At 41.5% G+C, this 12,758-nt stretch overlaps 1 protein-coding gene across 2 annotated transcripts in view; it reads right to left on the bottom strand.

The window, feature by feature from the left end:
* The window catches only part of PRKCB (protein kinase C beta), a 674,437-nt gene that overhangs the window by 350,848 nt on the left and 310,831 nt on the right, over nt 1-12,758 (bottom strand). For both annotated transcript variants that reach the window (XM_043975695.1, XM_043975696.1), the window contains exon 5: nt 7,705-7,833. In XM_043975695.1, coding sequence (XP_043831630.1) covers nt 7,705-7,833 — 129 coding nt within the window. The remainder of the gene's footprint in view (nt 1-7,704; nt 7,834-12,758) is intronic.

Below are 12,758 nucleotides of genomic sequence, written 5' to 3'. Positions count from 1 at the left end.
GGAAAAGTAAGAGGACCTTGGTTCACCTTGGACACCTTTGATATTTATTATTTGTGTTACTATGGGCAAGTTACTTTGTGCCACTGGACCTTAGTTCCTTCATCTATAAAATCAGGATCAGACTACATAGACGTTGAAGGCCCTATCAGCTCTAAATCTAAGACCTTTTTATTTTTTCTTTTAACATTTTAACAAACATTTATTAAGTGCTTACTATGTGCCAGGCATTGTGCCAAGCACTTTACAAATACTATGTCATTCAATCCTCACAACAGCCCTGGAAGGCAAGTGCTATCATCAATCACATTTTACAGATAAGGAGACGAGAAAGATGAGATTTGGTGAGGGTCACACAACTAGTAAGTCTGAGGCCATATTTGAACTTAGGTCAAGGGGCGGCTAGGTGGCACAGTGGATAGCGTGCTGGACCTGAAGTCAGGATGACCTGAGTTCAAATCTGGCCTCAGATACTTACTGACCATATGACCCTGGGCAAGTCACCTACCCTGTTTGCCTTAATTTCCTCATCTATAAAATGAACTAGAAAAAAAGAAATGGTAAAGCTCTCCAGTATCTTTGCCAAGACAACCCTAAATGGGGTCATGAAGAGTCAAACATGACTAAAATGACAGACTGTTGTGTGTTTATCACATAGTAGTCAGCACAGCAAAATGGCCTGAGTTCCCATCTCAGCTCTGACTATGTATGTAACCTTGCTAAAAATCACTTAACATATCTACATTTCAGTTTCCTCTTATCTGACAAGAGGAGGAAAGAAAAAGGAAAGGAAGGTAAGGGAGAAAGGGGAAGAGGAGAGGGAGAGAAGGAAAGGGAGGCAGAAGGGGAAAGGGGGAGGAAAAGAGGGGGAAGGGAGGAAAGAGGGGTGAGATGGGGGGAAAGGGAGTAAAGGGTAAGGAAGAGGTAGGGAAAGGAGGGGAGAGGGAAAGAAAGAGGAGATGTTCCTAGTTTCAGGACTTCAAAACCATGCACCTGCACTGGGTACCTTCATTCTCTTCCCCCACTCCTTTTCAGCTATTGTGTGTTATCTTCCCCCAGTAGAATGGAAGCTCTGTGAGTACAAGGACAGTCTTTTTATTTGTATTTATATCTTCAGCACTTAGCACAGCACATGGTAGGTGTTTAATAAATGCTTGTTTCCTCCCTTCAACAAAGTGCAGCAAACAATGAGTAGAATGAAGACATCGTAGACAAATGAAGCCTGTTCAAGTGAGATCTATGTATATTTAGAGGTGATGTGGGCAACATTCTAAAAAAGTCAGGAAAGGAATGGGAATGAAAGATCCAGCTAAAAAAAGAGGACCAGACACTGACCATAGTGCTAGACACCAAGGGCACACAGACAAAAATGACAAAGTCCCTTGGGGGCAGCTAGGTGGCACAATGGATAAAGCACCTGCCTTGGATTCAGGAGGACCTGAGTTCAAATCCAACCTCAGACACTTGACACTTACTGGCTATGTGACCCTGGGCAACTCACTTAACCCCCATTGCTCTGCAAAAAGCAAACAACAAAAAAAATGACAAAGTCCATACTCTTGAGAGGATTATGTTCAGATCTCATAGTTCCCACTGACCCCTCCTCCCTTGGCCCCTGTCTCTGAAGATGGTCAACTTGAATAACAGGAAGACTCACTCAGGTGTTTTAGCATTGTTTTATAGCCGTGTTAATTTTAGAGGAATGACAAGCTTAAAATTTATCACCGGCTGTGTTGAGAAATCAAAGAAATCAAATAAAGAATAGAAGAATACCCCATTGTGGGGACCCTGGGGTCAAGGGGATTCTACTCTGAGAGGGAAAGATGTGTCACAAACCATCTGGTCTTGGCTTCATTATCACATCCTGTGCTTGCTTGCAGAAAAGTATAAAAATGGCTTGACTTATTGCTTTGGGGTGTCTTATGTCTTGATAGCATGAGCACCTTCTTTTGAAAGAATAAACGCGTTCTATATGCTTTGGCCTCCTTTCTTCCTGAGTCCCGAGTATTGAATTGGTGGGCAAATTCCCCGACCCACTCACTCTCAAAAGGCTTCCCTTCTACTAGGGGGTTACCTATTCTCCTCCTTGAACTTTGACAAGCTTAGTTTCAATTATGTGAAAGGACATATCTAGTTATAAAACCTCAGAGTTGACAGGTGACTTGAAGGGTCATCTGGTCTGAATCATACCTGAAGCTACAATGAAGGGTTAACCAGTTTCCATTTGAACACCTCCATTGACACAGAAGTTCATTAGCTATAGAATTTGTTGGTGTTTTTTTTTTAACGCAAGTGCAGTAGTTGCTCAGTCCATGAGAATTCTCTGTTTTAGAGTTCTAATGGTTAAGAAAGCTTTTCTTAAATATACAGCCAAAATGGACCTCTCCATACCATCCACCCATTGAACAATACTCTGAACATGGAAGATATTTAATAAATGTTTGTTGAATTGGATATATAGCTTTTAGTCCCTGGAACAAAGATGACTACAATTCCACTTCCAAAGAAAGGATCTTTAAATAACTGAAAGATACCTTTCATTTTTTCCCAAGTCTCCCCTCTAGATTAAACATTTCTCCACTCCTCCAACTGTGATACATAATGACTTCAAGCCTCTGTTCATCCTGGTCATTTTCCACTGTGGGAGTCTTGTCAATGTCCTGCCTAAAACGGGGTGTCCAAAAGTGGACACGACAATCCATGCCAAAGCAGAGGACAAGGAGATTACTTCTTCCTTGGTTCTAGGCATCATGTTTTCTATTGATGTGGCTTAAGATTGCTCTAGCTTTTGTAACAATTATATCACACTGTAGCCTCCTACAGAATATTTAGTGGCATACCCCACTCCCATTCTATCTCCCCAAGCCCTTTTTACCTGAGCTGCTGTATGGGTATTTCTCCCTTATTCTGAATTTTTTATAGTTGAGTCTTTGATCCTAAGCATAAGATGTCACATTTATCTCTAATACATTTTACCTTATTAGTTTTGCTCCATCATTGCATCTCTGGCTTTATCCAGGTCAATAATTTTAAAAATTTAAATAGAACAAGATCAATTTTACTGTTGAAAGACTACATTCATTCCACCTGAAAACTTCATGATTTCAAAGACCTAAGCTTATCCCCCCTTAGCCTGTCTTTTTTTTTCTTTTTTTGTGGGGCAATGAGGGTTAAGTGACTTGCCCAGAGTCACACAGCTAGTAAGTGGCAAGTGTCTGAGGCCAGATTTGAACTCAGGTTCTCCTGAATCCAGGGTCAGTGCTTTATCCACTGTGCCACCTAGCTGCCCCCTTAGCCTGTCTCTTTAAACCACAAGATCTTAAGTTTGGGGTCTGTGAACTTGTATTCTTTCAATCTTAATAGTATTTTATTTTTTCCAGTTACATGTAAAGATAGTTTTCAACATTTGTTTTTATAAGATTTTGAGTTCCAAAAAATTTTAAAATAAAAAAAAAACATTGTTGAGTTCCAAATTTTTCTTTCTCCCTTACCTCCCCCTTCCCTAAGACAGTAACCAATCTGATATAGGTTATATATGTAAAATCATGTTAAACATATTTCCACATTAGTCATGTTGTGAAAGACGAATCAGAACAAAAGGGGAAAGCCTCAAGAAAGAATGAAAAACACAAAAAAGTGACAATATATGCTTTGATCAACATTCAGATTCCACAGTTCTTTTTCTGGATGTGGAGAGCATTTTCCATCATGAGTCTTTTGGAATTGTCCTGGATCATTGTATTGCTGAGAAGAGCTAAGTCTATCAGAGCTGATCATCACACAATGTTGCTGTTACTGTGCATGATGTTCTCTTGGTTCTGCTCACTTCACTCAGCATCATGTGAATTTGTATTCTGATAACTGTTTTAATATAATCAGTGTCCTTTGTAATCTCATGCATTAAAAAAAATTATTTGAGACAGGGTCCATCCATAGGCTTTACTGGATAACACAGGAATATTAAGATAATCTATTCTATGCAGACATGACTTACCTCCACTATTATGTCATCATGCAGCATCCCTTGCCTTTCCCTATTACCATCTTAATCTTTTTTTTTTCCCAAGCTCAGCTTCCTTTAACACGTATATTACCTCAAGAATGTCACAAGGTGGCAGCAGATGCTCATTTTTGCCACAACTACTGCAATGACTCCCTTTGGAGCCATCTGTAAGCAGTGAGTATCAATGATGAAAACATTCTGTATTTAACCGGCTCCTTACTCCTTCTCCCCACCCATAAAGCTCCATTTATATGCTACCTCTCCCAGGTCCAGGTTTACATGCGGTTTCCCCAAGCAGTTTATTCCTGGAAGGGGGAGGGGTGGGCAAAAGGGATATAGTTATTCACTACACCAAAAGGAAAAAGTAAAAGACATTACCCTCAAGTGGTAACAGAAGGGACTAGTCAGAAGAACTTCCCCACGGTAAATTAACGGGCCAGGCTGTGAAATCTCTCTCAAATCTTTTTCTCAGCAATTTCTAAGAAGTAGAAAGCAAGCCATCTGTTTTCCATTCTGTTACTAGCCAAACCAAGGTAGAGAATAAACTGTTTTTCTTGTCCCAATCCATGGCATAGATTACAGTACTAGTATAGCCTGGCATTCATTACCTTCCCATTAAACTTAGGAAAGCCAAGCATGATAGACCTCTTCTGGGTATGCCAAAGGACTAGGTTAATCTACCCAGAAAATACTCATCAGGAGTCACCTGCTGCCCTCAGCTGGAACAATTACGTACGGCACCCTGATGAACTCAGTACTGCATAGACTCACAGAATTCATGTTAGCTGGGTTGAGTCCAAAGCAAATCCACTCTGCAGGTGCCATTGGCACCTTCTGTTTCTCCGAAGTTTTACTTAAAGATAGGAGAAAAGAAAAACAAAAAATTAAAAGGGGTGAAGGAGGTAGAGGGGATTAAAACCCATAACCCATAACCCAGTCCAGCTTCGTAAAGCAGCTACTCTTTGGTCACCAGTATGAACAATGAAAATGCCCTAGGAGCAGGACTGGAAGGATGAGAGATAATTAGACATATGGAGCTATACCCAGTAGGGGACCATGGATAGCAGGTAGACTTCAAAATGTTCTCTTCTGCATAGGAGTTCTCCACAATAGCTGAAAAGAACATAAATATGTCTTTTCTCTATACACAATTCTGCCTTCTGAAGCTATCCAGTATAAATCCAAAATGCCACTTAGAGTTATAGAATCTAAATGCTGAAAGAGATGTCAGAAGCCACCTAGTAAACTAATACTTCACCAAGAATCACTTCCTTTTCTTTCTTTCTTTTAATTTTTTTGAAGGCAATTAGGGTTAAGTGACTTGCCCAAGATCACATAGCTGGTAAGTGTCTGAGGACAGATTTGAACTCAAGTTCCCCTGACTCCAGGATTGGTGCCATATCCATTATACCATCTCACTGCCCCCAAGAATCACTTCCAAATTGTTCCAGCAGGAAAGATACACTTCTTCCCAAGGTAACTTAGACCACTCGGGCCAGCTCTGTTTATTTTGGAAAGGTTTTCCTTACATCAAACCTAAACCTACCTCCCTGCAATCTGCCCCACCATTATTCCTAGTTCTGCCCTAGAGGCCAAGCAGAATAAGCCCAATCTCTCTTCTTCAGGACAACTCTTCAAATAATTGAAGACAGTTATCCATCGGACCCTGTGGTAGCTTCTCTTCTCTAGATGAGAGCTTTCAAGTTATGTCTTCTGATCTTGCCATGAAACATCTGGAGGCAGCCCTTTGCCATTCTGGTCTCCCTCCTCTGAATACTCTCCAACTTGTCAATGTCATTCTTAAAACGTGGCTCCCAGTACTGCATAGAATACTTTAGATCTGCTCTGACTAGGGCATAGTACAGAGCTTCAATAACCTTCCTCCTTCCCATATACCACACCTCTCCACAAAGTATTCGCTTATTTGGGGCTGCAATATCACACTGATGATCTCTATATCGAGCTTGCCATGCAGATCTTTAATATAGGAATTGACTTTATGTCTCTCCCATCCTTAACTTTTTAAAGTTGCCCTTTTTTAAAAGCCAACGCTTGGAACTTGACACTTATCCCTATTAAATTTCATCTTATTCTGAGCTAACATGTTGGCTATTCCTCTGAGCTTTGTGTCATCCACAAATTTGATAAGAATGCTATCTACAATTCCATCCAAATTATTGATTAAAATGTTTAACATCACTGGACCAGGGACAGATCTCTGTGATGCTCTACTAGAAAACTCTATCCAATCTGAAATGGAACCATTAATAATTATGGATTAGGTTTAGTCATGCAACCTGTTCCAAGTCCCCTTAGCCAATATCTATCATCAGCTAGATAATCCCTCTCCATCTTTTCCATGAGGATAGCATGATAGATTTGGTCTAATGCTTTGATGATATTTAAATATGCCATGCCATATCAATTTTACTGATAAGTCTATATACCCAGTCCAAAAAAGGGGGAAGTTGTCACATTCAATCTTGACCTTTTTTTCCTTTAGGCAGGCAACTAATGGTTAGGGTTTAAAAGGCAACTGATGAAGCAATTGCTTTTCTGGTGATCACATGAGCTGGAATGGCCATTCCTATTAGCTTGCTGGGGGTGTTGCTGTCAATGTGTGTTTTTCAAATATGAAAATCCCTATTAGTGTCAGGAAGTTTTTTTTGTGAATGGCCTGTTTCCTGTGGGCTGTGTGCTATGCTATCTCTATGCCTCTTTCTAGTCCCAGAAAAGATCTCCAGATCTCTATGCTATCCTCTGTTTCTTTCCAGTCCCCGAAAAGTGTGTTTATGTTTATATTATACTCATGGTGGGCAGAATTCTTCTGGTTGAGGTTTCATTAATCTATTTGTCTGGGGCCCTAATCCCCATTTCTTTTCAGTAGAGGTGATGACAGAACTGCCTGCAGACTATGCCAGTGAGCACATGTGTATAAAGGAGGAAGGGCTTCTCCTGTTTCTGTTCTTCATCTTCCAGCTTATGGAAGTGACCATTCGCTCACACTCAAAAACAACCTGTATTCTACCAACCTGGCCAGCTAAGTGACCACAGTCTCTGTCACAGCCTTGACTCCCCTTAAGCTACTTAAGGGACAAGAGGTCAACCTATAGGATGTAGGACATCTAGTTTACGTGGACACCAAACTCAAACTTGCTGCCACATTCTGGAAGCCCGCTCTTTCCTCCTCCCCACGCCCTGCAGGTCAGTGGGTACTGAATACTTGCTTCCCACGAGGATGTCGGTAGGAACCAACTTGCCATTTATGTACTATTAATAAAAATCAAGGGTTTTGAGTACAGGGAGTTTAAGAGAGCCACAAAAAGACAGGAAGAAGGAAACTCCACAGGGAGTGCTCAGAACTCCCTTACAGAGGCCCCAAGCTGTCTGCAGTGCTAGACCACACTGCTCTAAGGGCTTCACAAACACAATAACAATGACTGTCATAGGAAAGACCACCAATTGTGAAGGCCCATAGAATTAGACTAAAATGTGACTAAGCTAGTTGAGAAAGGGCAAAGTTCACAAGGCAAGAATAATAAGGCAGGCAAATCCACATATCTAAGGTTCTCCTGCCCACAGACATTCCCTGCCCTCTTCCTTCATCAGCATACAAGTTAAGTCAAGAATAAGTCAAAAAATATATTTCAAAAGATCCCAAGGTCATATTCCCCCATCCCAGGCTTTCAGATGTCAACACCTACCAACAACAGTGAGAACATCTTTATCAATCTGGGCCTTGATGTAGATTCGTCCTCGGCGCTCAGTATGGTCCGTTCCGCAGAGGCTGGGAACATTCATCACACAGCGTTTGTGCACGTTCATCATGCAGGCTGGACAGAAGAAAGAAAAGAAGAAAATCTATGTGATGGAGGTGTGGGCTTTGGATAAGAGGACTTAGAGTCAGAAGGGACCTGAAAGATCATTTGGTCTGACCCCTACCTCAAAATGGGGCCTCAGGTACAGTGATATATTGGTGCCCAAATCCCCAATGTCATCGTTATCCCCATAGCTCAAGGAAGAGCAGAAAAAGTCAACAAGTAGGGGCAGCTAGGTGGCACAGTGGATAGAGCACTGGCCCTGGAGTCAGGAGGACCTGAATTCAAATCCAATATCAGACACTTTAGCTGTGTGACCCTGGGCAAGTCACTTAACCCCAAATGCCTCACCAAAAAAAAAAAAAGTCAACAAGTAGCCAATACTGTAAAGGAAAAAAGTATGGCAGAGGAGGGAAGAAAAACAGGAAGGGGAGGGAGAAAGAGGATGGAGAGACAGACAGACAGAAATAGAGAGACAGAGCTAGAGAAAAATAGAGAGGAGTGCACAAAAGGGAAAGAAGGAATGATAGGTCATTTGTCCCGAGTCACAGTTTGGATTTGAACCTGGTTCCTCTACCTTCAAGTTCAGTATGCTTTCTACCACACCACACAGCCTTTAGCTTTGGAGAAGTACTACAGAGAAGTGTAACTAGTAAAAAATAATGAGAGATGTGTATAGAGGGCCTCACAGTTTGCTCAGTGCTTTCCATACATCATCTCAATTGAGCATTACAAAAACGCTTTGAGGTGGCTACTGCAGATTTTTCTTGCTGTTGTTCAATCATTTCAGTCATATCTTATTTTTCATGACCTCATTTGGGGTTTTCTTGGCAAAGACACTGAAGCAATTTGCCATTTCCTTCTCCAGCTTATTTTATAGACAAGGAAACTAAGGAAAACAGGATTAAATGACTTGCCCGGGATCACAAAGCTAACAGGTATCTGGGGGTGAATTTGAACTCAGGTCTTGCTGCCTCCAAGACTCACACTCGATCTACTCCACTAGCTAGCTGCCTAGAGCCTTTTACACATAGGGAAAGCTGAGGTTCTGAATGGAACCAAGCAAATATCCATTCTACCTGTGTCATTTCTCTCTGTATTGCTTAGCATAAAGGATACAAGATGGACGGCACAATTCATATTTTTAGTTTCCACATATCAGAGGGACAGATTCCAGGATCAAAAGAACAAATTTCTCACTCTTCAGAGCACTATATCACAGGTCTTCCCCAGAGGAGTCAAGGAAAGATTCAGTTACAAGATACTACTGGTGAAGCTACTTGTCCACCCTCCTGTTGCCAAAATCAGCCCCAGAGCTCCAGGTAGCACTAAGATGTCACTCATTAGTCAAAATTGTAAAATGAATACTGAGTAACAGAGAGAACATAAGCAAGCAGAATGGATGATAGAGCAAATGAGAGAGAAAGAAACGGTATGAGAACTAGAGTGCAAGAGAAGAAAACACAGTGAGAGAATGAGAGTATTAGAGAATGAGAGCATGCTGTGTTTATGTGTACATGTGAGAGAAAGTGGGGTGGGAGAAGATGAGTGAGGAAGGAAAAGGAAAGGGGAAACAAGGAGAGGAACAAGGGAAAGGGGAAGGGGAGGAGGGAGAAAAAGAGAAACAGAGAGAAGAGGAGGGGGAGGAAAAGGGAAGATGAGAAGGAATGTAGAGAAAGGGGGAGAGTTAGAGAGAAAGGGAAGGAGAGTGGCAAAGAGAGGGAGGGAGAGAGAAAGGAGAAGGGAGAATGAGAGAAGGAAAAGAGGAAAGAGGAGGGGGAGAAGAACATTATTTTGTCCCAAACTCCCTTCAGGCATCACTGGTCTCATTTGCTATTCCTGAGTTGGCATATTATGTCTCCCAACAGTCAGAAAGGGAGAACAGAGAAAGGGAAGTCCCTAGAGAAACTCCCTGTGAACATGTTTGGGGTGGGAAATGGCACAAAATTTGTCGCGTCACCACACTTAAAGCTCAATCACTGGGCTCAGTTATCAACTCTCCAAGGCTGGTCAGATTTAGAAGGGTGACGTGTCCTCTGCTATGCCATTTTTGTCTCCCACCCTCTCCTTGTATGACAGCTCTTGGCCACCTTCCACCCACTGCTTCTTGCTGCCACCAACCCTGAAAGATCATCATTCCACTCACAAACCCTGGTTGGGTACCCAACATATGGAGAGTCAACTACTGATTTCCAAGCCTCAAACCTCCTCCTGGGTCCTGGAGCCCATGTATTCAAGGTCCACTCAAGGATATCTGAAGAAATAAGAAGCTAACAAAGCCATCTCCCAGCCTGCCAAATCAGAGAAGCTGAATGGATGGTAGAAGAAAAACCATCGAGTCCCAGGGGCGCCTTCCTGCTCCCTTGAAGTAGTAACAGCCTTAAAAGAGAATTAACAAACACATTTCTCTGTGACTTGGTCTTTGGGGACCAGCTCCAAAAACAGAGCTGGCAGCAGAGACTGTGTGTGCCTGAGGGGATGGGGGAAGTCGGGATGACAGAGCTTTCATGGAGGGCAATGTTTATATAATAATACAAGTGAGTGTTATCTGGGGATTTTAGGGAATTGCAAGCTCAATACCTATCAGCATTGAGATATAGAAGTCAGTCCCAAAAGCTAACATGATCTTCAGCTGCATAAATAGAAATAATGTCCAAAAGGAAGGAGATATTGTCCCCACTGTGCTCTACCCTCATCAGATCATATTGGGAATACTGTTTTCACTTCTCACCACTGAATATTAGATAGAAATTGACAAGCTAGTGTGCGACCAAGTTGGTGAGGAAATGAGAGACTACGTGATATAAGAATGGGGCATTGACAGAACTAGGGACATTGAGTATGGGAAAGAGAACACCTAAGGAAAAATGACCGCTGTTTTAAAGGAACTACTGTGTGGGAGGAAGGATTAATTTTATTCTAGATATCGAAGGAAGACAGACCTTAGTTTCATGTAAAGGAAAACCAGAGAATTGAAGCAGCTCAAGAATGGAATGAACTGTCTTAGGGGGTAATGAGCTCCTTTGAAGGGGGTGGGGAGGTTCTTTAAGGAGTTACTTGGTGATCAACTGTCAGGGTTGTTATTGAGTAAGATTCCTATTCAGAGACAGGCTGTCCTAAATGATGCCCAAAGCCCCTTAAAAGAAATGAGATTCTGTGATTCTGTCACTAGAGATCTCAGTAGATGATGGGACACAGTATGGAACCAAGAGCATTTTAAGCTTATTTGGTAATTAATGAATTACTACCCAGGGATATATCTTCCTAACATTTCTCCAGGTGCCTAAAAGAAGCTAAAATACAATTACCTTCCTGTTAGCCTAATAGAGATAAATAAAATTTAAAGGTTTTTTTAATCAACCCAAAATGGAAAAGAAGAGAGGCAACAGAATTACCAGGATCCCTAAACCTTGAAAAAAGAAATGAATCTTTGAAAACTGAGTGATGAAAAGGACAGATTCTGATTCCCTACTTTTATGAAAGGGAGATACTAAGACCCAGAAAAAGAGGAAATAACCCAAGGTCATCAGCAAAGTCAAAGTAAAAGAAAAATATAATCCTGGTATTTGGACTCCAAATGCATACCCTGGGCTTCAGTAATGGGGAGCAGAAAGAGTTTGGAGTCACAAGTCGGGAGAGTGGAAAAAATATTAATGAAGCATTTTTCAAACTTTAAGGTACAATGTAAATATCATAATCATCAATATCACCGCCATCATAGTGAACATCTTCAGCTTCATCATCATTCTGATCCAGCTCTACTAAAAATACGAGTCATCAGACTCAGTTTCCTCAACTATAAAATGAGGGGAGAGAGGATTGGACTAAATTACCTCTGAAGTTACAGGAGCCTAGGCCTTCAAGATCATCGAGACCAATAGGGGCCCAAGACCAAAGTCGACAACTAACTTTCCCAAGGTCAACATTAAAAAGTAGTAGGCAGTTGAGTTGGGACTCCAACCCAGGTCATAAAGTCATAGAATCTCAAGAGTTAAGAAGAGATTATCTGGTCCAATTTCTCACCCAATATAATAATCTCCTCTATAGAATCCCCAAGAGATGACCACGTGGCCTCTGATTGAACATGTCCAGTGACAATGAACCCACTCTGCCCTAAGGCCATCCAATACACTTTTTTTCTGGGGTAATGAGGGTTTAATGACCTACCCAGGGTCATATACCTAGTGTCAAGTGTCTAAGACTGGATTTGAACTCAGGTCCTCCTGAATCCAGGGCCAGTGTTTTATCCACTGCCACCTAGTAGTCTCCATCCAATACACATTTAGATAAGGAATCTTCCCTTTAAAAAGAGAGTCAAAATCTGCATCTTTCACTCACTGGTCCTACTTCTAGCCAAAACAATTACCCTTCTACCTGATACACTCATTGCATTTTTTATTGTACCTAGCTATTTGTACACCTGTCTTATTTCCCAAACAAGATCATGAATTCCTAGAGGCCACAGATTGAATCTTATTTTTCTTTGCATCATCAGAGTGAAGCAGAAGGCCTTGCTCAAAGGAAGTATTCCATAAGTGATTCATTTTAAATTGTTTTAGAGTAGATAAATGTCCGTGGGGCACCAAAGACAAAAAGAACAATTTATTTGACTAAATATCCATTATATGGTTCTCAGTATAGACATCCTTGGTCCCCACTGTTTCAAAAGGAGTGGATGCACTCCTGATTTTAACAATAGCTCCTATTTCTATAGGACTTTAAGGTTCAAAGTGCCTGCAGAATCATGCATAGAAGACTGCCCTCAAAGCAAAGAAATGGGTTCAAGTCCAATCTCTGACACACAGTGGCTCTATGATCCTCAGCAAGTCACAGCCTCTCAATGTCCTGGACAACTTTCTAAGACTTTAAGTGGGAAAGAAGGTGCTAACCTACACTGGTGGGGGGGTTTCCTTGCTTGGAAGTTCCCTATGCTAATGAAA

Source organism: Dromiciops gliroides, chromosome 1 (assembly GCF_019393635.1).
Source record: "Dromiciops gliroides isolate mDroGli1 chromosome 1, mDroGli1.pri, whole genome shotgun sequence".
Taxonomy (NCBI): Eukaryota; Metazoa; Chordata; class Mammalia; order Microbiotheria; family Microbiotheriidae; genus Dromiciops; species Dromiciops gliroides.
The sequence above is the reverse complement of the archived record's forward strand: the minus strand, read 5'-3'. Positions and strand labels throughout refer to the sequence as shown.